The 23,661-nt window shown below is 51.4% G+C and overlaps 1 protein-coding gene across 6 annotated transcripts; it reads left to right on the top strand.

Annotated features, from left to right (window-relative positions):
* The first annotated feature begins 158 nt into the window (after window positions 1–158).
* Window positions 159–23,433, top strand: Park7 (Parkinsonism associated deglycase). 6 transcript variants are annotated; one of them, NM_001277251.1, is made up of 8 exons: window positions 4,800–4,897; window positions 5,770–5,828; window positions 6,223–6,329; window positions 7,427–7,528; window positions 8,908–8,967; window positions 9,650–9,719; window positions 12,171–12,257; window positions 16,151–16,498. In NM_001277251.1, the coding sequence occupies exons 3-8, from the start codon at window positions 6,240–6,242 to the stop codon at window positions 16,309–16,311; spliced, it is 570 nt and encodes a 189-aa protein (NP_001264180.1). In that variant the 5' UTR covers window positions 4,800–4,897; window positions 5,770–5,828; window positions 6,223–6,239; the 3' UTR covers window positions 16,312–16,498. The 6 variants fall into 6 exon arrangements, with proteins under 6 accessions (NP_001264182.1, NP_001264180.1, NP_001264178.1 ...); NM_001277253.1 differs by lacking the exons at window positions 4,800–4,897; window positions 5,770–5,828 and adding an exon at window positions 159–308; NM_001277249.1 differs by lacking the exons at window positions 5,770–5,828; window positions 16,151–16,498 and adding an exon at window positions 22,539–23,433.
* The last annotated feature ends 228 nt before the right edge of the window (window positions 23,434–23,661 follow it).

The raw sequence follows: 23,661 nt of genomic DNA, 5'->3' as shown, positions 1-23,661 counted from the left end.
AATACCATCAGGTTGTGTGCGGGTGAGAGCACGAAAGCTGGGCAAGCGCACTAAGTCCCGCAGGGCAGCTCGAGCGCCCTCCCACTACGGTTAGGTTTAGCCAATCGACGGCGCCGCCCTGACGGAAGGGAGCTGTGCGTCTCTGCGGGTCAGCCGACTCATTTCCGGCGGGCGGTGCTCCGTGGGAGGCGTTCCGGGTGGTCAACCCTCGAGAAGCTTTACAACGTCCCGGCCGAGGCGAAGTGGGTCTCGGCCCCTCACAGATCTCCGTGTCAGAATTTTCCCCTTGCGCCAGCGCGGCCTCAAAGGTCAGGGCTCGCCCACTCTCCGGTCGCGCCGACCTGACCTTTCGTGGGCCCTGGGGCGGGGGCGGAGGGGGGGGGAGTTCTCCGCGACTTCGGAAACAGGAGTATCAGCCGGGCGTGGTGGCGCATGTCTCAGTACTCGGGAATCAGAGGCAGGAGGATGCCCGCGAATTCGAGTTCTAGTCTACTGAGCTGTAATGTAGGACAATCCCCCCCCCCCGGTTTTTTTTTTTTTCCTATTTTTGGTAAACGTCCCAAAAGCATTTCCTCTGCCCAATACCTGTGGTTTAGTTTTAGGGAAGCACGAAAGAGTTGAAAATGTTAATTTCCCGCTACAAATGGCACGTGTAACAATCACGATCTGCTCAAATGACCTTGATGTGAGAAATTAGATTAAATATGGCAATTGCTTCAACACACCAATTTTCTTGAAACCCAAGGGAAGTTGTAGCTTGTCCGTCTCCCCACAATGCATAATGACCTGAGAAACGTTGAGTGAAAAAGTTCGTGAATGGTATGGGGCTGTTCTAAGAGGCGTCATCATGACCAGAATTACAGCAATATATTTTGGTAAATGCTTGGGTTTTTTTTTTTTTTTACTTTGTTCTATGAATATGTAGTGAGAAATGTGTTCGAGCTGTCTTGAGTGTTACTGGCACTATTAACTAATGCTGGCAGCGTGTGGGGTGGGCGGAGTGTGAATTTTGGCATCAGAATATCTGAATTTGTCCAAGACTGCAAGACCTTATAGAATCATTTTATTTTCCTCTACCTCAGTCTTCGTATCTGTAAAATGAAAATGATGATATGCTGTATTAGTTACTCTTCTCCTTGTGGTGGCAAAGTACCTGGCAAGACGTAATTTAGGGAACCGAGGGTTTACACTCCCCTCCCTGCAGGGGCTTGAGCTCTGAACACGTGGCATTGGCACGCAAGAAGTAGATCTTCGAATACCAGTGCTCAGTTTGCCTTGTTTTTGAACCTTCAAGGAGGGACTGTCCCCATCCCGCAAATGATGCCCCTCACATTTGCGGTGTTCCCAATCTAACGTCCTCCCACGTCCGCGCACAGGGCTGTTTCCTTGATTATTCCACATCTTGTCAAGTTAACAGTATTCACGGACACCTTCCAAAGTCAAAGAGAAACATCAGCATTCTAGCTGGAAATACTGAGATCCAGTCCGGTGTGGGGCACATGCTTTTAACCCCAGCACTTGGGAAGCAGAAGAAGGCCAATCTCCATGAGGCCAGCTTGGCAGAAGGGAACATTTAAAGGTTTGGGGTGGGAAGGACTGAGGGGAGCTCCTGCTGTGTAAGTCAGCAGTTACTAATAGCAAGTCTGTTCCACTCGTGTCTTCAGGACTTTGCTCAATCCTGGGTTAACATCCCCGAGGCAAGACTGGCAGAGGGAAGGGAGGAGGGAAACCGCATCATATAGCAAGCAGGAAGGGGAAAGGACTATTTCTGGGGGGCGGAGGGAGAATCCAGCTCCCAGAGGTAACAACAACATTGGAGGCTTTTTAAAAAGATTTATTTTTAATGATGTTCCTCTTGTGTGTAGTTGTGTGCGTGCATGCGTGCGTGCGTGCGTGCGTGCATGTGTGCGTCCTTGGAGGCCAGAAGGTGTCATGGGGGGGCCTTTGACATTGTCCTTCCAGGCAGCTGTGAGCCACCTAATGTAGATGCTGGGAACTGAACGCAGGTTCTCTGTAGCACTTAGTCACCGAGCCAATTTCTCCAGCCCCAATATGTGGGTTTTAAAACTGCGAGCAGGGTATTCACTGGATAAAACCAGAGTTGACCCTGCTCCGTTTTCAGTTCCTGCTGGTGGTGTGGAGATGTCAGGATTGTGGACTTCTGTCCCCTCAAAGTATTGACATGGCATTGCCACCACCCCACCATGTGTCTTACCTTTTTTTTTTTCTTCAGTTGTTTCGTGCCACAGCAGCCAACCAGCTTTCTGTGCCTCCCTTTTCTTGTTCTTCCATTTTTAGCTCTGGAGTTTGGAATGAGGGGCCCTGACTGACTCATGGCTATGCAGGCTTCCTACCCTGGAACAACAGCCTCCGCCACATTGTTGCTTTGAGACAGGGTCTCCCTCAGTTGCCCAGGCTGGCCTGGAACTTGAGATCTTGCCTCAGGTCTCCAAATGATCCTGTCTAGAGGTGCAGGAATGGCTTCATATCCTCTGCCAATTAAAGATCTAGAAGGCAAGAAGGATGCATTACCACAAATCTTGGGAGGTCTCCATAGAGTCACCATAGAGACTGGGGAAATCAGGATCTCTTCATTACTAGAAAAATTAAAGTATAGATCAGATGGGAGCTTGAGAATTATGTAAGCAGAGTTTAAAAGAAAACCCCAGAGAGTCAAGCTGTTCATCTTGAAGCCACCCCAGAGTAAGAGTATGGAAAAGATAAAATGGCACAGGGATCAGCACATGGCTGCAGGGGACAGCACAGAGGTGCCAGGACTCAGCACATGGCGGCAGGACTCAGCATATGGTAGCAGGCAGCCACACAGTGAGGACAGGAGCTTTAGAAAAGAGCGAGGAAACTCCATGTTAAGGAGTTTAAAAGCATCTTTCCAGCATCAGGAAAAGAGAAGAAAAGGGAACAGTTGTGTCTTTCCACTCCAGGGACTCCAGAAAGGAGTCGCACACCTTCTCAAGGTGAAGCTGCCTTCCTGGGGTGTTCCCAGCCAGGTCCCTGAACTGCATCACTGAATTAACCCTGAAGGGAAGAGACCAGGGCATGTGTTCCCCTAGAGGTAGATTTCATTCTTCACTTAAGTACATGGGATTACAGGCATGAGCCACCAATCCCCAAACCCTCTGTGGATCTCAAAGCACACATCTGACAAGTTGCCCAGGTCTTGTCACTCCAGCTTCCTGTACTTTCAGACAGCTGGCTCTGTCTTTCCCCTTTGCACAGAGTGAAGAGCCCATCCATTCCACAACTCCTAAAACAAGTTCTATTGTGTACCTGACTTACTTAACAATTTTAAAAATTAAATTCTGAGGGTTGGGGATTTAGCTCAGTGGTAGAGCGCTTGCCTAGAAAGCGCAAGGCCCTGGGTTCGGTCCCCAGCTCCAAAAAAACAAAACAACAAAAAAATTAAATTCTGCACAGCCCCCTCCAGGTTGTAGGGATCACAGTTACTGGAAGGTTTGACCAAAGTTTTAATGCCTGGGAATTTCCAGTTTATAACCTATAAACTATGAACCTATAATGGAAATCAGCCAATGTATGTGGGGTAGTCAATCTCTATATAGGAAGGAAAGCAAGTTTACATCCTGTCTGGGGTTTGCATAAAGTTCTGAGACTTGTCAAATGAGCTGACTTTCTCTGTAGTGGGTACAGATAGGACCAGGTAAGGATGAGTCTCTCCCCTGTAAGCTGAAAGATATTTATTAACTACTTAGGAGAGGGCCAGCGGGAGGGCTCAGCAGGTAAGGGTGCTTGTGGCACACCCAAGGATCTGAGTTCCATCCGAGACTCTTGTAGTAAAGAAAGAGCACACTCAGTAAGCAAGTGGTCTTCAGTGAGCCCCTGCATGCACTCTTTGGCACGGGTTGAGATGCACACACAATAAATGTCAACCCCAAACTGTAAAACACTGAAATAAAATTAGATAATAGTTTATCTTATCGTAGATGTCAGCGTTGTCTAACCTGAGGGTGCAGTAGGGCATTTTATTAGGTGTGTGTGCATGAGTGCAGTGCCTGTGGAGGCCAGAAGAGGGCATTAGATCTCCTGGATCTGGAATTAGAGGCAGTGACGAGACTCAAGTGGATGCTGGGAACCCAACCTAGGTCCTCTGCAAAACAAGCAAGAGCTCTTAAATTGACTCCCTCCTGCCCTCGTGTGACCCAGGGGACAGGGTGACCAGGAAGGGACAGTTCTGGGATGACCTGGAACGGAGTACTAGCAAGCCAGGGGCAAATAGAAGGGATGTCACAGTAAGGAGCAAGAAAGGGAAACAGTCCACAAAAAACGGGGTGTAAGACGTCTTCCAAAAACGACCTTGAACGTCAGCCTCCAACTCGCATATGCTAGAATTACAAGTGTGGGCCACTGTGCTGTGTACTTTTATTTTCTCTCCCTTTCTTTTTCCTGCATTGGACAAACGGCGGCGAGGGGGAGTGGTGGTGGAGGGGATGGTTCAAACTCTAGCCCAGTCTGGCCTCGAACTCGTAGCCACTATCCTCTTAACCTTTGCAGGGGCAGAAACCCTGCAGATCAACCGCGCAGGCGCTCGCAGGGTGCTCAGTACCATTGGTTGGGGGAGGGAAGGGCGTGTTAAAACGGCCGCGCAGGGTTGGGGATTTAACTCAGTGGTAGAGCGCTTCGGTCCCCAGCTTCGGGCAAAAAAAAAAAAAAAACGGCCGCGTAGTATCCTCTGTTCACTCATCATCCCGGGTCCTGAGCTCAACCGGACGTGACGCACACCGAGGCGGAAGCAAGAGGGTGCGCAGCCTCATCGCGCATAGTGCGCATGCGTGTTGTGTACAAATCTGTGCGACTGAGCCGGGTACGGTGTTCCTGCGGGACTGTCTGTGGCTTCGCGTGGGTGGAGGAGGCGCGGCTGCAGGTCAGCGCCCCGGGGCAGGAGGAGGCCGGGCTGTGGTCCGCCCGTTGCCCGGGGAGGATCCGGGCCCGGCGGGCTGGGGGCGGCGGCCGCGGTGCATGCCGGGCTAGAGCTCTGCACAGCCCCCTCCGGGTTGTGGCGAGCACAGTTACTGGAAGGCTTAACCAAAGTTTTGATGCCTGGGAACCGCGCAGGAAAAACACGCGGAACGTGCTTCACAGTGGCGGCTAACTGCTCTCGTTCGCGGTGCAGAGCCGTCTGGCAGGGTTGACCTCCTAAAGGGATATTCCATCTTTATTAATCATTAGTAGTGTGGTCAGAGACTTAGCACCATTGGTCTCCCCCAACCTGGTCCTGACATTTCAGCAGTTTATCGGAACAGCAACAACAGCAACAAAACCTTCAAAATTTACAAGTTGGTTTTTCTACCAGTGAAATTCAGGGTTTTTTTGGGGGGGGGGTTCGAATAATTTGGTTTGGGTTGTTTTAGGGGTTTTTTGTTTTGTGTTTTTTTGAGACAGGGTTTCTCTGTGTAACCCTGGCTATCCTGGAACTCACTCTGTAGACCAGGCTGGCCTCGAACTCACAGAGATAGATAACTCCTGTCTCTGCCTCCTGAGCGATGATACTAAAGGTGTACTCCCGGCTCGAACTTTCTCTTCCCTTCGCTCTTTTCTCTCCCCTCCCCCTCAATATTTTAAGAAAGCCTGCCTCTCCATAGTGTGACTGAGACGCAGGGCCCATTATGTGACCAGCCTTTGTTAGAAATTGGTCCTAAGAAAGCACAGTACTGGAAAATGCAAACAATACTAGCACACATTAGCAATCCCAGATTTACTGTTTTTTTTTTTTTTTTTTTGGTTTTTTTTTCGGAGCTGGGGACCGAACCCAGGGCCAGAGCTGGGGACCGAACCCAGGGCCTTGCACTTCCTAGGTAAGCGCTCTACCACTGAGCTAAATCCCCAGCCCCTACTGTTTTTTTTAAAAAAGATTTATTTTTGGTGTATCAGCGTACTGCCCACATGTATGTGTGTGCGGTGCCAGCAGAGACCAGAAGAGGGCGCCGTATCGCTTGTACCTGGAGATACGCAGTTGGGAGCAGCCTTGTGGGTGCTGGGAACTAAACCTTGGTCCTGTGCTCTTAACCACAGGCCATCTTTCCAGCCCAGCCACCCCGTCGTCTGTTTTCATCCTGGAATTAGAGCGCTGAAATGCTGCCATGTGAAATAGTTTTACCCTAAGCACCTGTCGCATAGAAGATATTACTCTGTGTGAACAGTTGGTTGTTACAGTGGCAACATTTTCAACTTTTTTCCCCGTTTTTTTAGGTCTTTAAGAAATAGAAATGGCATCCAAAAGAGCTCTGGTCATCCTAGCCAAAGGAGCAGAGGAGATGGAGACAGTGATTCCTGTGGACATCATGCGGCGAGCTGGGGTGAGTTCCCCTCATGGGCAAGCCCTCCCTGTCTTAAAAGGAGGGGACTCTTAAGTCATTTTTACTTGTTGTTGATGTATGTGAGCCCGCATCGTATGGTGCAGATGTGGAGGTCAGGGGCTGTGTGTTGTCTCACGGGCTAGCCTGGGCTCCTCATCCTGTGTTTATATAACACGGCAAGCTTTCAGTGCACTCATGTTTGCCAGGCTTACCTTGTGTAAGCGTTTCCTTACCGCAAGGATGTTAGCTCTCTGCCTCTTCTCACAAACCCCAGGCAGAGACAACTCAGCCGCGCTGGTTTCCAGTTAGAGCAGGGCTCAGCCCCAGGCAGCCTGTTCATTTCTTTATAGCAAAGGGCCTGACACCATGGGAAAGCCACTGCCCCTCTCCTCCAACGACAGCCTTACGAAAGTGGAGGAAATGCGTCAAGGCTTCCGTTTATCCTTTGTGTGCATATGAATGTTTGCCCGCATGGCTGTGCACCACATAAGTGCCCAGGACCGGAAAGAGGCCAGAAAAGGATACCCGATTCTAGGGTTGTGGGTGGTTGTGAGCCGCCATGTCGGCGCTGAGAACCAAACCCTGATGCTCTCAACCACTGGGCCACCTCTGCACCCTCTTAGTAAATGTTCTCTTGTGGGGTTCATTTGCGCAAATGTGAGGATGGCTGTTCAGGCTCTGCACCTGAAGGTGGCGCTGCTGGGCCAAGACTGTGTAGTCATCGTCACTGGGTTTTGACAAGTTGTCTCCAATGTCCCCTACTAAATGTTTTGCAGGATAAAGTGTTGTTTAGTTGTTTGGTGTGCACTTCTGCTCTGGGAAAAGCATGTGAGGTTTGACTGATAACAAGGGTGACCCTCGCATGGTGGGTTATTAGGATGGCCCGGTAACTCATTTCCCAGACCCAACACTTGAGGAATAGAGGGTGTTCTAGCCAGGCCATTCCGGGTAAACCAGAAGAGACCAGGAATTTGCCATTGCCTGGGCTTGGTCCTGTCCTCCCTAACGAGTTACTTACAAACCACAGAATGGGTGTTAGAGTTGCTGCCCCGCACTGTGCGTGCTTTCCTGTTCTTGAATACCTGTTCTGTCTCTAGATTAAAGTCACCGTTGCAGGCTTGGCTGGGAAGGACCCCGTGCAGTGTAGCCGTGATGTAGTGATTTGTCCGGATACCAGTCTGGAAGAAGCAAAAACACAGGTTTGTTTTGTCCACGTGGACTCTTCCTGCTTGGAGCTCATTAGTTCTTTGAAACAGCGTTTGGCCCTGTCTGTGACAGCAGTTAGAACAGACTTCCTTTAGGAGAAGGACTTGGCCTGGGTGGAGGCTCTGGAACCCTTAGTCAGTAGGTGGGTGGGGTGGGCAGCGTGTGGCTTAGTGGGAGAACACTTGCCTAGGAAGGCTATGTGTTCCATTTCCAGCACCACAAAGACTAAGTGGATGGCACGTACTACAGTGTATACTATTATGATAGCACTCGCGCTCGCTCTCTCTCTCTCTGTTTGTACTTTTTAATTTCACCATGTTTAAAATTAATTAGGTTTTTTTTTTTTGGTGTTCGAATGTTTAAGATATTAGGATACTGTGATTTTTCTCTTCCCAAAGTTTCATAATGCTAACTTTTTTCTTTGCCTTTTAATATTTGGGTTTTTATTTTTAGCTATTAAAAGTACACTGCCTGTATTTTCTATTGAAAAAGTCACATGGTAGAGACGTTTATATATAAAGTTTATATATAAACATATATAAAGCACCCCTCTTATCTCAGGCTGGTCCCTGTCCACTGCTGGGTGTATTTCGTCTGCGAGCATCTGTGGTGTTGATGAATATCTGTTTGTTTTGGTGCACATGAGTGTGGTGGCTCCCTAAGGCCCTGTGGTTGGCGCTGTTTCCTCTCTACCCTGGTACATTTACACTACACATGCTCCCTGGGCTTCCTTCCGTACATTTTCCATCACAGATTTTTCTGCATTTTAAAACACACACACACACACACACACACACACACACACACACACACACATATATATATATATATATATATAGAGAGAGAGAGAGAGAGAGAACGAGCGAGCACGCACAGCACACACCCCAGAGAACAGGTAGGGTGTTGGGTCCTGTGCAGCTGGAGTTAGAGGCAGTTGGGCCCCGTGTCAGTGCATTTTTTTGTTTGTTTACAGTGGTTTTTTTTGTTCCACAAAAGGTGCACACCTTTACCACCTTTATTTGTTTCATTTTGGATGGTTTGTTATTGTTGTTTTGAGACAGGGTCTTGGTATCTGGCTGGCCTCAAAGTTAGTAAGTAGCTGAGGGTAGCCTTGAACCCTTGACCTTCCTGCTTCTACCTCCTTCTATGGGTGTGCACTACTATGCCTGGCACTTACTTTTTTTTGGTGTTAGAGTCAAACCCAGGCCCTCAAGCATGGTAAGAATGTGCTCTACCACAGAGATTCATATAACTCCACCCCCAGACCCCACCCCTCACACCCCGCAGGCATACATGCTGTTCTTTGGCAGATACTGGGCTGCCATTTAATACAGTAAAACTGAAGTGTTCCCTTTTGTTTCCCGACTCACAGGGACCATACGATGTGGTTGTTCTTCCAGGAGGAAATCTGGGTGCACAGAACTTATCTGAGGTAAAAACTGCACTGTCACAAAAAAAAAAAAAAAAGCTTGTGGAGAAACTCACAGCTTCTGCCTTGTCGCCTTGGTATGCTTCAGGATGTGCTGTAGGCACAGGAGAAGCAGCAGAGGTTAGCTCTGAGTCCAGCCTGCCCACACAGTTCTGAGAACAGCGCTGCAGATCTCTGCTGCACACAGGCTTGGCGAGTGTGGACTGGCGCAAGGCTGCAAGCTTCCCAGCTGCTGCAGCAGCAGAGTGGGTTAAGCCTAGAAGGTGCTGCCTGCTCTGTCATCGGGGTTGAGGACAGCTGCAGGACCACAGACAGGATGACATGAGAGGCAGCCATTGCTCTTTGTTTCGAGCTCTATGTGAAGAGTCATGCAGGAGAGGCAGGAGCAGGGAGTGGGCTGTACCTCCTGGGGGTCTTTTCCCTCTGCCATCTGAAGCTGCTGAACCCTGTGTCCCCTCACTTCTGCCTCTTCTGGAGCACAGGACAGGGTTATGTGTCTTAGTGACTTTGCTTTGTCTTTCCAGTCTTTATTGGGCCTTTCTCTTGGAGTGAATGCCATTGACCAGGCTTGAGAACACAGACACACTGGGAAGCTGGTTAGAGCGCTTTCTGGGAAACGGCTAGAAGTGAGTTAGGCTGGGAGTGACAGTCTCAGTGGTGACTGGCGTTTGGGTTCTCTCTCTAGTCGGCTTTGGTGAAGGAGATCCTCAAGGAGCAGGAGAACAGGAAGGGCCTCATAGCTGCCATCTGTGCGGGTGAGTAAGTGCGGGTGTGGGGCATGCAGCGGCTGAGGCACTGGCCAGTCTCTCAGGGCTTGACTGCACACAGCTTGCCTTCATGAAGCCAAAAGGCGCCCACACTGGCTGTTTGGTTTGGGTGGCATGAACTCCTGTCTCGGCAGCACTGAGCCCAATTGTTGAGCGTTCTGTCTCTGTGCCCTGGGTCGCTGTCTGTGAAGTTCGGTGTTTTCCCTGTTTGGTTGACCTCAGGGAAAATAAGGCTTCTGGAATCCAGCAGACAGCTTGTTCCAGCACATCTCTGTGCCAGCAGTTAGGCCTGCCAGGAGAGTCAGCAAGAATTTGACCGGCACAAACGCCACACATCTCCCCGGGCTCGCCTGCCTCTAGGGCATGACTGAGCCTTGGCTTGAGTGCTCTTGAACACTCCTGCTTCAGATGAGGGCTTTCGTCCATGTCCTGAGCCTTGAAACTCTGATCGTTTGCTTCCTGGCCCACTTAAAATCCATGCTGTTGCTTTAACATCAGGCGATGTTCTGGCATCTGGCGTCTTCCTCATCCGATGCCTGAAGTGGTCACAGAACAAATGGACAGTGACTGAAGGGATGGATGGTTTCTTTGGGGATCAAGGGACTCTATCCTAGCTCTGGTGCCCTGGTTTCCCCCCAAGGGACAAAGCAGGTGATGCAGGGACCTCTGTGGCTATTTGTGTCTTGTTGAGATGACGGCACCTGTCGAAGCCATCTTTCAGGCTAGGCACTATGCTATACTCTGCTGTTTTAAAACTTTCCCTGGGGCTGGAGAGTTGGCTCTGCAGTTAAGAGCGCTGGCTGCTCTTGCAGTTCAGTTCCCAGCAACCACATGGCTGCTCACAACTGTCAGTAACTCCACTTCCAGGGAATCTGACATCCCCACACCAATGCATATAAAATAAAATTAAATAAAAATTTAAAAAAATTTCCCCATTTGGACCGGCTAGGAGACCAAGCTATAACCGCAGTGCCGTGGTGGTAGAAGCAGGAGTACTGTGAGTTTAAGACCACCCTAGGCCACATAGGAGAGCCTCTCTCCACAGAAGAAAAGAAAGAAGGGAAAACGTGAGGATAAGTTGTAAGTCCCCAGTGCAGGCCCTAGCATGGCTGAGTTGTATGTGCCTAGCGTGTGGGAAGTCCTGGCTCTGTTCCCAGCACCAAAAACACACATGGGAAGCCAGTCTTACTCCCAGAAGTGGCAGGTTGTGGGCATCGGGATCCAGGGATTGCTGCTTGAGTGCACAGTAGAGAGCCAGTGGGAGCCCCTGCACATCAGCTCCCCTGACAGGGCCCCGGCCTGAGCTCTCACAGCCACAGCTCAGGGGTTTCTGTTGGTTGATGGTTGCTATCCGTAACCGTCCTGTCCTGACTGGACGGGAAGTCTTTCGCTGTGTCTGGGTGACCAGCCTCCCTACGGTTTGCCTGGGTTTGTTCCTTAGACTTGGCTGAAAGTAAACAGCAGTGTCATCGTCTTCCGTGTCATGGACTAGAATGTCGGCAGCTGAAGCTGGCTTGCTCGCTTGCTTGTGCTCAGTCAGGCCTGAGGGCCAGCCCTTCCTCCAAACCTAGTCAGTGTTAAAAAAAGAAACTAGCAGTCCTATGTCACCGTCTCAGAAGGATAAACAGAAAAACCGGGGCGACTCGGGCAGAGGACGGAGCTCTGTGATGAAGCCTGTCTTCATCAGCAGGAGGTCTCAGTTGTTCGCCTCACCCTTGGTGCTGCTGAGTCCAGAAGAAAGTCATTGCAGGGAGGCTTTCCTGAGGATGAGTCAGGGAGAGAGAGGGAAGTTTGCAGGGGAAGGGGCCCTGGGAGTCAGAAGCTTGGGGTGTAAGGGTTCACCTGGAACCCAAGGAGTTCTAGTTGGCTGGGTGTCCTTCAGGCGTCCACCAGGCGGCGCTGTAGGAAGAGGCGGGGAGGGGGGGCCCTGTCTGCTGCCAGTTCCCAGAGCTAACTTGGCATGGTCTTCATCAGAGGCTCAGGTGATGGCAGTGGTGATCAGGCCATTAACTCCCCCCCCACCCCCCACCCCCAAAAAAAGAAACAAACAGTGGTTAGTTGCTTTCCATGACGGGACGGCAGCCATGCTTACCTTACCAGATGTGCTCACATAGGCTCATTGCAGATGCTCTGTGTAAGCCATGGTATTTAGAGTGGTGGCTATTCACGCTCTAGGTGTTTGATTTAGAAGAATACTTTTCCTGCTAAGCGGTTTTGGTTTGTTTTTTCTCTCTTTTTCTGGAGCAGGGCCCTCTATGTGGTCTTCATTGGCCTGGGACTCGCTCTGGAACTGGATCTGTAGACCAGGCTGGCCTGGAACTCACAGAGATCCACCTGCCTCTGCCTCCCATGTCCCTGGGCTCACAGGGCTGTGCTTTGGTTTTACAGCACAGGGTTTCTCTCTAACCTCTCATGCGTATTCTTACATCTTACTCCTAGGTCCTACGGCCCTGCTGGCTCACGAAGTAGGCTTTGGATGCAAGGTTACATCGCACCCATTGGCTAAGGACAAAATGATGAACGGCAGTAAGTATGTCTGTACCCTGTGCTTTTCCACTGACAGAGTCCTAGAACCGGGGGGTTCCCCGGTGTGGTATGGCAGCCTTGTTCCCTCTATGCCCCTCTCAGGGGCACTTGCCCAGCCTGGTACAGAGGAGCCTCCCAGCCTCCGCGCATGAGACACCAGATCCCTGATTCAAAAGCAGGAAGGATTATGAAATGCAAGCTTAGTTAGTGTTTTCACCAAGTCCTGAACAGCACCCACGGGTAGAATTGAAGCCCCAACAGCAGCTTCAGCCAAGACTGTTTCCCCGAAGTCCACAGTTCCACAGACTCTGGGGATTGTCTTCAGGGCAGGCCAGCTCCTTTGGGGATGTGTTTGCTTCCTGCGTGTCGGCTAGCATCTGGGTTTTATTAAGTCTATAAAAGCAGCTTCTCTTTATGGTGAAGCAGGCAGACTGGGTGTGCAGGGTGAAGCGAGGCTAGAGGCCCCTCCCTTCTCTCTCCTCCTCCGCTGGGCAGTGAGGCCTGTGAGGTGTCTTAGGGGGTCTGGAGCACCCCGCGTCCTTTCTAGTTACTCTCACTCAGAGCCACTTGGCCCTGCAGCCCGTGTTTGTGTTTGAGATGGGACCCACTGTTGCACAGGTAGCTTGAAGCCATCCTCCTGCCTCAGCCTCAAGTACTGGGCATGTAAGTGTGTGCCATTGTGAGGCTGTAGCGTCTCACCTTAACCTTGTTGCTTTCAACGTTTGCAGGTGGCTTCATTGCTGGTGGGATCTCCTGTGTCTTGTGTTTCTTTGGCTCCTGGTGTAGACTGTGGTTGGTTTTGCTTCTTTGCCTGTGTGAACCCATACCATCAAGAACTTTCTTTAAGTTACTGTTTTGGTTTTAGTTATGTGTGTGCACATGAGCAGAGGTGTGCACAGAAGCCAGGAGAGAGTGTCATGTTCCCTGCAAGCTGAGTCACAGGCAGTTGGGGGAGTACTGGGGATGGAACCTGCGTCCTCTGGCAAGAGCCCCTAACCACTGAGCTGTCTCTCCAGCCCTAGAGCTCCCTTTTCAAAGTAAAATAGTATACCATGCATTTTTAAAGAATTAGTAGCCTTTTTATTTTATAGGCTAAGGTTCAGTAGTAGAGTGTATGTTCGGTGTACACAAGACCCGGGTTTAACTGCTAACACCGTCATCCCCAGTGGCACTGAGCGCACTGGCTGTGCTGGAACTCGATCTGTAGGCCAGGCTGCCTGTGCCTCCCAGATGCTGGGATTAAAGGCGCATACCGCACCTGGTACATTACAGCTTCAGAAAGCCCACAGCTGGGCCCACCCACATCACCCATGACTCAGGGCGCTCCACAGACTGGCTCCACTACAGGCCAGCCTTCTGCAGTGTCTTCTCAGTTGGCACCCGGGCTTGCCCTGTGACTGCACTTCTGCATGTTGTAGGCTTTGTCCGGAGTGCTGTTTCCCTGAAAGCCTGTCGCTTTGTTTCAGGGTCTCTGAAACTGAGTGGCACTGCGCTGTTCCGAGCTCTGGCTCTTGGGGGCTGTAAATACAGATGCTGAGTCTGTGTGAACCTTGTGAAGTGAGGTCATGGTGGGGAGAATGACAGGAACTGAGGCTGCGCTGTGCGCAGGTGCTGGTCCTGCGTCACCTGAGCTTCTGAAACCTAACTGTTGAGAGCATGCAGTGGGACCTCAGAATTTACAGTGCCCAGCACTGGAGCCTACAGTGCTTCGGCAAGGCAAGGAACCATCTCCCCAACCCCCTTCTGTGTAGTGCAAGGCTTCCCCATTCCTACGTCTTAGCTAGGCATGGGATCAGTAAGTTTGGCCATTGTGCCCCCTCAAAATCAGTCTGAGGAACTGTAGCCTTCCTCCATGTGACTGTCATAGGTGAGGCTCTTCTGAGGGCTCCGTAACACTTGATAAACCTCTGGGAAGGGGAAAGGCCTCTTCCTCCCCTGCCCACAGCAATGAGAACTGTGTTGGGTGAGCACCATTCCCACAACAGCAAGGCCTAGAGAGTTCAGGCCGCTCTGAAGGGCAGGTTAAGGAGGGACCAGACCCCAGAGCCACTGTGCTCAGAGGCTCTGCCTTTTCTCGAAGGACCAAGTGGAAGGATTCGAGGCTCTCTGGGCTTCAGATCTCTATGGAAACTGTCTTATAGTAGTGTTCCCTAGTTGTCACAGACAAGACCTAAGTAGTGAGTGATTTATGTCTCTGTGTACACACAGGCGGCAGCCTTCAGTTGCTTTCTCTGAAGAGATTCTTTCATGTCTGCAAATTTATCCTGAACCCCCAGTCCTTCTCCCCAGCCCACAGCCTCCCTGGCCCCACTGCAGCCCCGGTGGCATTGGTACTTTGTGAGGCTGTTCCTCATTGTGGCCACTAGGTGGGGCCATTGACAAGTACTCACCCTGGTTGAGCCCTTTAAACTTCCTGCTTAGACTGAGGCTGGGTTTCTAGTGTTTCATTTAAAATGTCTTGTCCTGGTTTAGCCATCAGAAAGTAGGGCTGGGTGAACCGAAACTTCCCTTCCCGTGGTGGTTTCCGTCTTCTGTCGTGTAGTGTAAATGGGAAGTGTCTGCTGTGTCCGTCTGGGCAGCAGTGAAGTGAGTTTTGAATGAGATAGGAAGGCAGGCTCTTCCAGGCGTGGCGGCCCACTTAGAGGAGAAGCATGCTTCTGGGGGCCTCAGTGAACTCTGGATGTCCTGGGTTCGTCATTTCTGGTAGCGACAGGGTACATGAAGCTGTGCCCAAGCATCTTGGGCTGAGGCCGTGTTGGAGGGTCCCACTGAGCGGGGTGTGGAGGTCTGTGATCATTCTTTGTGTCGGTGTGTCTGCCCCTCACCATCAGCATGTGGCCCTCTTCCCACAGGAGCCCTGGCCTTGGAGGCCTGTATTCCTGTTCTCTGCCTGCCCTCACTTCCCACATCCACTTCTTCCCGAAGGTTCTGTCCCAACCACCCCTTTCTCTTACCGCCTCTGTGCCAAGGCCCGGGCCCAGAGAGCCTGGGCAGAGGGTCTCCTAGGTACTTGAGAAAGTGGGGTTCTCTGCACAGTGTGCCCTGAACGGCGCCCTTCGTGCTGAGGGAAACAGTGGCCAGGGTGGGACGCTGGTGCAGAGCCCCACTTGAACAGTGGGCAGACCGTCTCAGGGAACCGAGTCAGGGAACTTTCACCCTGGACTGCAACTGCTTCCGTGTTCTGGTTAGACAGGCAGGGAACAGAAGAGGCCCCAAGCACTCTGAGAAGCAGCTGATAAGAAAGCAGACTCAGCTGCTGCAGCTGGAGGAACGAGCGTGGCCCAGCTGTGGGGTCAGCAGGCCTGCTCCAGGGCCACACTGGGTCGGCCCAAGGACCGGATGCTGGGACCATGGCTAAGGCTCACTGAAGGCAGCCCTGGGCTGTAGGGTGAGGATTGGAGATGAGTAAGGCCTCAGCGGGCAGGTGGATGTTTGGAGCCTGGGTCCTGTCTTACAGAGACAGAAGGTAGGGAGCTGGGGAGCCTTGGTGGAGCCCACCCCATTGCTTTAGTTGCTCAGAGGAGCAGGGGAGGCAGAGGCTCCCAGCTACCAGTCTTGTGTGGCCTGAGGCTGCAGAGGACCAGGCAGTCTCTTCTCCCCACTGTTCTGCTCTGCTCTGCCATGGCGCCCTGGTGTAGGAAGTGGGGAAGTTTGTCACCAGTGCCCGCAGAGGTCTCTTCACCTGTGCCATTGGTCCCTTCTACCCATCTTGCCTTGCTTTACCATTGTTCCCACAGGGCTGCAGTGGCCTGGAGGGCCGAGGAGACAGACCTTGGTAATAGCTGCAGCCTAAGTTTCATTTACTCACTGAAGACCAGGAATGGCAGCAGCGTGGTGCGGAAGGGTTCTCTATGGCCATCATAACCTAGCATAACTGTGTCTGCTCCCTGTAGGTCACTACAGCTACTCAGAGAGCCGTGTGGAGAAGGACGGCCTCATCCTCACCAGCCGTGGGCCTGGGACCAGCTTCGAGTTTGCGCTGGCCATTGTGGAGGCACTCAGTGGCAAGGACATGGCTAACCAAGTGAAGGCCCCGCTTGTTCTCAAAGACTAGAGCCCAAGCCCTGGACCCTGGACCCCCAGGCTGAGCAGGCATTGGAAGCCCACTAGTGTGTCCACAGCCCAGTGAACCTCAGGAACTAACGTGTGAAGTAGCCCGCTGCTCAGGAATCTCGCCCTGGCTCTGTACTATTCTGAGCCTTGCTAGTAGAATAAACAGTTCCCCAAGCTCCTGACGGCTACCTTTGTGTCTGGCTTCTTTGTGATGGTGTGGGCTGCATACAGCCTCAGGCTGAAGGAGCTGCTCAGCCCTTCCACTGTGGACTCGTCCTCTGACGGAGGGGAGCCTCCTGGGCTCCTCAGTCGCCTCCAGCCTGAGACGAGAGCACACAGGGCTCTCACTGAGGAGTAAAATCTGCTGGGGGTGGGCCTCATCTGCCCTGACCATATAGCCCAGGCTAGGTCAGCCAGTACACAAGGCCTTTTCTCTTTCTCTGCTGGGGTAGCCAAGAAGAAAGGTAGAGATGGAGTACCTGGCGGCCATCCTGTCACTGTGAGGAAAGAACCTTACAGGTACCGGCAGCTCCGGTTGAAGCAAAGCTGGAAACTGCACATCATTCCTGAGACAAGGATCCCCCATGTAGCTCTGACTTTCTTGGAACTAACTGTAGACCAGGCTGGCCTCCCACTCAGCAGAGTTGCTCCTGCCTCTGCCTCTTGAGTGCTGGGGATAGATGCACGTTGTGAGAAACACTAGTAAAGATAACACAGAAAGCCGAGGGAGAAAGAGATGCGGTGGGGGTGGGCAGGCTGGCAAGACTGACGTTAGGGGCCACGCTTACCGTGAGATGGGGGTGGAGCTGGGTAAGGTGGTACACTGGTTTGATCCTGAGGCAGGAGGATCATCCACAAGTTCAGCGCTCTCAACAGTGAGCTCCAATACAGCCAAGGCTACAGTAGGACTCTTCACGCAGCCCCTCATCCACTGAGCACTCTGCTGTGTGCCAGGCCCCCGTCACAGGACCCAGGAGTAAGTCAGTGGGCTCATGGGGTACATGTACATGTCCTGTGGTGAGAACACAGGCCTCCCTGTTGAGGTCCTGGGGAAATCTGAGAATGAATGGGCTGGGCTCTGATAAGAGGCCTCAAGCAAAACAGAAAAACCGCACAAAGGCCAAGTAGTTGCTGGCTTGGGGTGTGGAGAAGCAGGGAGCGGTGGGATGAGAAGGATCTGGTGAGTGGAAGCTGGAGAGGTGGCCAAAGCTGGCCGAGGAGGCCCAGTTGTCACCCTTGTCGTAGAAACAGGCAGCACCCCCGGCTTGCTAAGGCAGGCTAATGGTGGAGTGACCAAGGATGGACAGGCTTCCACAGGAAGCCATTCTCACACGTCAGCAGATAGAGGAGATGGCAGAGATGGTGAATTTGGGTTTCAGCTTGGATTTGAGGTACCTATAAAATATACTTTATCTGGTCATGAAAGCCAAAGGCCAGGGGTGGTGCCTGACACCTGGAACCCCAGACCCTGAGGTTGAGAGCAGCCTGGGTCACGTGGTTCCAGGCCAGCCTGGGCCAGAGCGAGAGAGACCCTTGTCTCAGGACGCATTATCCCAGCAGTCACCAACTGTTCTCTGAGAATAATTGACTGTTAATGATGACTGTCCTCGGACTCCACATCCCGAGGAGCATCCCTCCAGCTCTGCGTGGTTTCCTGGAATGTCATCTATAGGGGGAGAGATGTGTGCTCCAGTCCCTGCCCTTGAGCAGCAGGAAGTGACTGGACAGCCAACCCTGAAAGGTAGCTTTGGAAGTGATATCAGCTTGCGCATCTGGAGTGTGGAGTGGGCTCCAGGAAGCTAGCTCATCAAACTCTCACCTCTGGCTAGTTTCGGCCGGCTGGCTCTGGGGTTGATAAGATTCTAGCCCCTGGGCTACTCTGCCTGCTGTGCTAGTCCAGCCTGCTCCTCTCCAACAGGTGGCCACGGACCCAGAATTGAGGGGGTGGGGTGGGCTGCATAGATGGAAAGGTGGCCTGGGGTTAGGAATGGGTGTAGTCCATCAGTGGACTGCCTCTTTCTCTGTCTGAAGTGACTCAGAGTGACTCCTTGGTATGCTGTTCTCTCCCTTTTTTGGTAAAACTTTGTTCACCTCAGAGCACAGTGACCCTGATGCCCCAAGCCTGTGCTAGGAGGGGCTGCTCTCACCCAGTCCAGAAATCCTGACCCTTGCTCAGAGCTCGTCTTCGTGGGGCCAGGTACTCAGAGCCTTAAGCCAGCTGCAGAAACGGCTTTCCTCAGCTGACTTCTGAGCCAGCTCTGTGGGCTGCTGGCGGTGGGCAGAGCGGTAGGGACCGTTGATTCTTTTCTGGGTGTAAAGTGGTACCCCGAAAGAGGAAGACTCTCTCAGCACTTCTGTACTTAGCACCTAAGCGAGGGGGCCCTTCTGTTGGGAGTGGCCTTGGTACCTGCAGTTTCTTCCTGTTGGGCTCGAGGATGTGCCTTCACACCCTTAACCTCTGATACACAAAACCCAGGTTCGATCCCTAGTACCACCACCACCACCACCACCACCACCACCACCACCACCACCACCACCACCACCACAACAACAACAAAAACCAACCTTGGGAACGGGATGTAGGAGAATCAGAATTTCAAGATCACTTTTTACTACATTATCAAAAGTGAGACCAGCCTTGATCACATGAAACTGTGTCTTTTTTTTTTTTTTTAAGATTATACTTATTTATTTTATGTATGTGGGTACACTGTATCTGTCTTCAGACACACCTGAAGAGGGCATCAGATCCCATTACAGATGGTTGTGAGAAGACCTTGCCTGTAGAAGTTATGACCCCATCTGTTCTCTGCCATGGTGTGTTACAAAGGCCACGGGATCCAGCAAAGCACACTTCTTACATTTAGTGTGTGGCCAACTGTGCCATCCTGGAGGTTGGTCCCTTGTTCCTCGCTCAACTGATGCTCCACTGAGATTGGAGGAGAACGTTAGCGTCCAAAGCTCATTCTGCAAAAGCCTCTGGGTGTCTTTAGGAAGTGTCTCTTCTTTCCCTTGGTGAGTGGACAGCAGCCAGACCTCAACTAAGTCAGTCGCTGGTCCTGGCTGGCTCACACAGCCCGTTATACAGGCCAGCTCCATCCCAGGAGCCCCCATGGAACCAGAGAGTGTGCCCTGGGTGTGGAGCCCTAGGGTGCCCTGACAGTTCTGAGCCTCAACACTGGGAAGAGGGCAGATTTGGGGTCCGGCATGAACACCGTCACGGTCTACTCTGCTTATGAGCTATCATGTCAACCTGACACAAACTCGAGTCATTTTGGAATAGGAAACTTCAATTGAGAAAATGTCCCCACCAGACTGACCTGTGAGCTTGAGAGCCCCTTAAAGACTCTCTCCGGACCACTGCGTATTTTGAGTTAGGAATCTGTGATTCTGGTCAGCTGGGGCTAAAGAACAAGCTCTGATTAACCAGAGACCAGCACCACTGAAGTGAAGGAAAGCCCGGCTGGTCTGAGACAACTGGCGTCGATGAGCTGGACCTGAGAAGTTAGCGGTGGTTGAGAGACACATCATGGAGGATGGTAAATTCAGAAGCGTCCCCTTGCAGTCAGCACACAGAAGTTGTGGTCCAGAGGGGGCTGAGGCTGCAGCCGTTCGAACTTGATGATGTGTAAGGGTCACCCAGCTGGTACTGGTTGTGAAGATAGGAAGGGGTCATAGGGAGCAGCTGCGACATTGTGTAGCATGGCTTGTAGAGAGCCCATGAGAGGCTGTTGGTGAAGGCTTGGAACCATGTGGCAGGGTTAGAGTTCCCAAGAGACCGGGAGAGGCTATGGGTGAGGGTACAGCTGGTTGCAGAGACCCCGATGTTTTGGAAATGTCAGTACCATGGGACAGTCCCCAAGGACGGCAGCAGAGGCTAGCCTGGGCTTAGGAGACAAGTTGCTATGACAACCCTTTTGGAGACCAGAAAATCCTGAGTGTGGCAAATCTGACTTTGCGCCTTAACTGTTAGACCCTTGGCTTGGCTTTGCCTGGACTGTGACTGTGCCTGGTTCTGTCCTCTCGGAATGAAAAGGTATTTAACTTACTTTGATATTTCTTTTCTGGAGCCCACAGTCGAGAGACTTTAGAGATTCGGAGAGGTTGAAGAAAGACTTGAGCTGAAGAGACTGTGGATGTTTAAGGAGAATGGACTTTAAAAACCGTCTGACTTTGTGAAGCTGGGACTTCTGGAAGTTGGGATGGTTTATATTGTGACAGTGATAGGAGTTCTTGGGGATGGGGAAGTAAGGAGATTTTTGGTTTAACGGTGATGTGTTTGTGTGACAGGAAGTCAATTGAGCAAGCTATAAGCTGAGTTCTTTCCCAGCTCCCTGCCCTGCTGGAGTTTCTGCCCTGACTTCCCTCAGTGATGGACTGTGTGACCTAGAAGTAAGGGAAATAAACTCTTCCCTTGGTCACGGCATTTCATTGAGGCAGTAGAAACCCTGACTAAGATCACTACCATCATCGTTATTGCACCTCCGCCATCACTGTCACTGCATTCTCCCCCTCCCCCTCTCCCCTCTCCCCCCCCCCCCTCTGTTTCAGGACAGAGCTTCAGCCTCCCCAACAAGCCCTGTCACCAGGACAGACGAGATGCACCACTTGATGCTTTATTTTAACTTTGCAATTTTGCACTTAAAAAAAATTTTTTTGGGTCTAGCATGAATGCATGTTTGTAATCTCAGCATTCAGGAAACTGAGGCAGGAGGATTGGCCTGAGTTCCAGGACAGCCTGGGCTTCATAGAGTGGCCAACTCAGACAAGTTTCTGCGGCTGCGGCTGCTGCTGCCGCTGCTGCTGTTTTAATTCAGTCTGTTGGTAGAGTTTTTAGGTGGCTCAAAGTTAAATCAGAGGGACTGGACATTAGATGGCTCAGGGCTGGCGGCTGTTGCAGAGGACCAGGTTTGTTTTCCAGCACATGCAATTTGGCTCATGAACTGTAACTCCAGTTCCTGGGGATCTGACACTCTCCTCCAGCCTCCATGGGCACCGTGCAGACGGACACCACCACATGTCAAAACAAAATGTAAGCCTCAAAAAGCAAGGCATTTCAGGGCCTTGGGGACACAGAGCCACTATGCATGAGCCCTTGGGTTTGATCTGCGGCTACGTCATAACTAGTTTGTCAGGAGGTAACGTTACAGAGGACAGTCACTGTTTTCAAAAACAGAAGTGTGATAGCAGGGACGCAGACCAGACGAACTGCACTTGGACGACAGAAGGTGCTGAGGGAGAAGCGGGAGGGGCTGATCCATCCTATTGGATTTGCATCTTTGAGGGGGGAGCTCTTTTGCACCTAGGCAGTGAACGGGAGACTCACACTTTTAATCCCAGCACTTGGGAGGGCAGAGGTAGGCAGATCCTTGAGTTCGAGGCTAGCCAGCCTGGTCTACAGAGTGGGTTCCAAGACAGCCAGCCTTGAATGGTACCCTGCTAGAACCTCTCTGTCTTCCCAAGCTGTGGTGGTGTCAATCCTGTGTCCCTCAGACCTCCCTTCTCCCTTTTGTGGGGCCAGTGAGCCCGCAGGCTGAGGCTTGCTATGTGGTCAGTTTGCGTATGGTGGTGGACCATCAGCCCTAAGAGCCAAGCAGGGAGGTTTGGTCCCTTGTATTCGGATTGCAGCCACTTGTCCAGGGGAAAAGGAAGTGTGCACAGCTCACAGGCAAGAATGAGGTCACCACATTTAGGACCTGGTTGTGTGGCCTTATGCAGGAGCCACAGCTGCTCAGTACACTTACCACAGTGATCCCTGGTGGCGGATTATACTGTGTCCTTTTAGCCTGTGAGACATCAGCTCAGCGCCGAGTCTGTCTCAGAGCATTTAAGATGTTTTAATCATAAAAATACATCTGTAGGAAGATCTCAACCCATGAAAGCCTTATAAAGCAAGACTTAAAATGTTGTCTTCCTTCCCGCCCATGTCCTCCCTGCCCTCTAGGGAAGCCCACCTTGTCCTCCTCCCTGCCTCTCTGGTGGGAGACGACCCACCACGTTTGTCTCTTTCTCGCTCGTGTGAGCATTTATTTTTAAGTGGGTACACAATGGGATTCATTGTGTACACTGCTTTGCAAACGGGCTTGTTTTACAACTCAGTAGGACTTGGATGTGCGCCAGGGTCAGACTGCCTTTGCCTGGGCGCGGGGGAGTATTTCTATGGGACACCTATGCTGTCGTGTATTTAACCATACTTCTATGAACCGGGAATCCCTTAAAATCCAACAGGCTGCTCGCAGGACACAGAGAAATCAAGCTGGGCTGACCTGAAAACTTCCTCCTGGTGTCGAGCGTTCGTAGCGCAGGCCTCTGGGGGAAGAAAAGTCCTCAAGGATATTACAGCAAGCCCTCCATGCGACGGTACTGACCTGCCAGTCAAGAGGAGCTGTGAAGGTTACAGGGATAGCCAAACACTGAAGGCCCGCTCTGCAGGAGGGGGTTCATGCTTGACACTGAGAGCCTGAACCAAAGCCCATGGCTCCAGAGGGTATAGGCTGTAGTAGGAGAAAAGTACTACCATTGTTTCTCTAACATATTCATGTTTGTGCCCCCCTCCTAGTTAAGGTTTCTATTGCTGTGATAAAAGATCATGACCTAAAGCAGCTGGGGAGGGAAAGGGTTCACTTCAGCTTACGTTCTGACCGCCACACTCCATCACCGAGGGAATGATGCTGGAGCGGAACTGAGGCCATGAAAGTAGAACCATTCACTGGCCCGTTCACCTACTTTCTTATAGCAGTCAGGACAGCCTGCCCTACGGTGTAGGGGTGGGGTGAGGAGGGAGCTGAGGTACAGAGGTCAGAGGAAAACCTGCAGAGGTGAGTCCCCTCCACCATGTGAACCAGTGACTGAGCCACCATGCTTGGCTGTCAGAACCTGCAATCCTTATTCTTTCCTTTGGCGTTTTTCTGTCTAAAACTAGATGCTTATCTCATTAATTCTGGGATTTTTCTTCTCAACTGGGCTGTAGGCCGGATTACTTTTAATCCCAGCACTCAGGCATATCCTTGAGTTCAAGGCCAGCCAGCCTGGTCTACAGAGTGAGTTCCAAGACAGCCAGAGCTGCACAGAGAAATTCTGTCTCAAAATAAATAAATTTAAATAAAATAAATAAATGGAAGGATTTTCTTCTCTTCTAATGTAAACATTCAAAGCTATGTTTTATGTATCACATGGACATGTATGTGCAAGTCTGGCCACTTTCGAGTGTACATAGACTTTGTTTTGTTTCTCTGGGTTTTGTAGTGATCCCTGTGTTCTGGTCTTTGACTTGAGTATAACCCAGTCCGGGAGCCTGGGCTTGGTTCTCACCTTTACAGTGGCCATTTTGGTAAATTGGTCCCTGGGGGTA

The sequence above is a fragment of the Rattus norvegicus genome, chromosome 5, assembly GCF_036323735.1.
Source record: "Rattus norvegicus strain BN/NHsdMcwi chromosome 5, GRCr8, whole genome shotgun sequence".
Lineage (NCBI taxonomy): Eukaryota > Metazoa > Chordata > Mammalia > Rodentia > Muridae > Rattus > Rattus norvegicus.
This window is presented reverse-complemented; position numbering and strand designations above follow the sequence as displayed.

What these genes read in the sequence shown, in the direction of transcription:
- Park7 (NM_001277249.1), top strand. Translation starts at nt 6,240, where the DNA reads ATGGCATCCAAAAGAGCTCTGGTCATCCTAGCCAAAGGAGCAGAGGAG. An exon ending in GTGCACAGAACTTATCTGAG is followed by an intron (nt 8,968 to 9,649) that starts GTAAAAACTGCA and finishes TTCTCTCTCTAG; the next exon opens with TCGGCTTTGGTGAAGGAGAT. An exon ending in CATAGCTGCCATCTGTGCGG is followed by an intron (nt 9,720 to 12,170) that starts GTGAGTAAGTGC and finishes TCTTACTCCTAG; the next exon opens with GTCCTACGGCCCTGCTGGCT.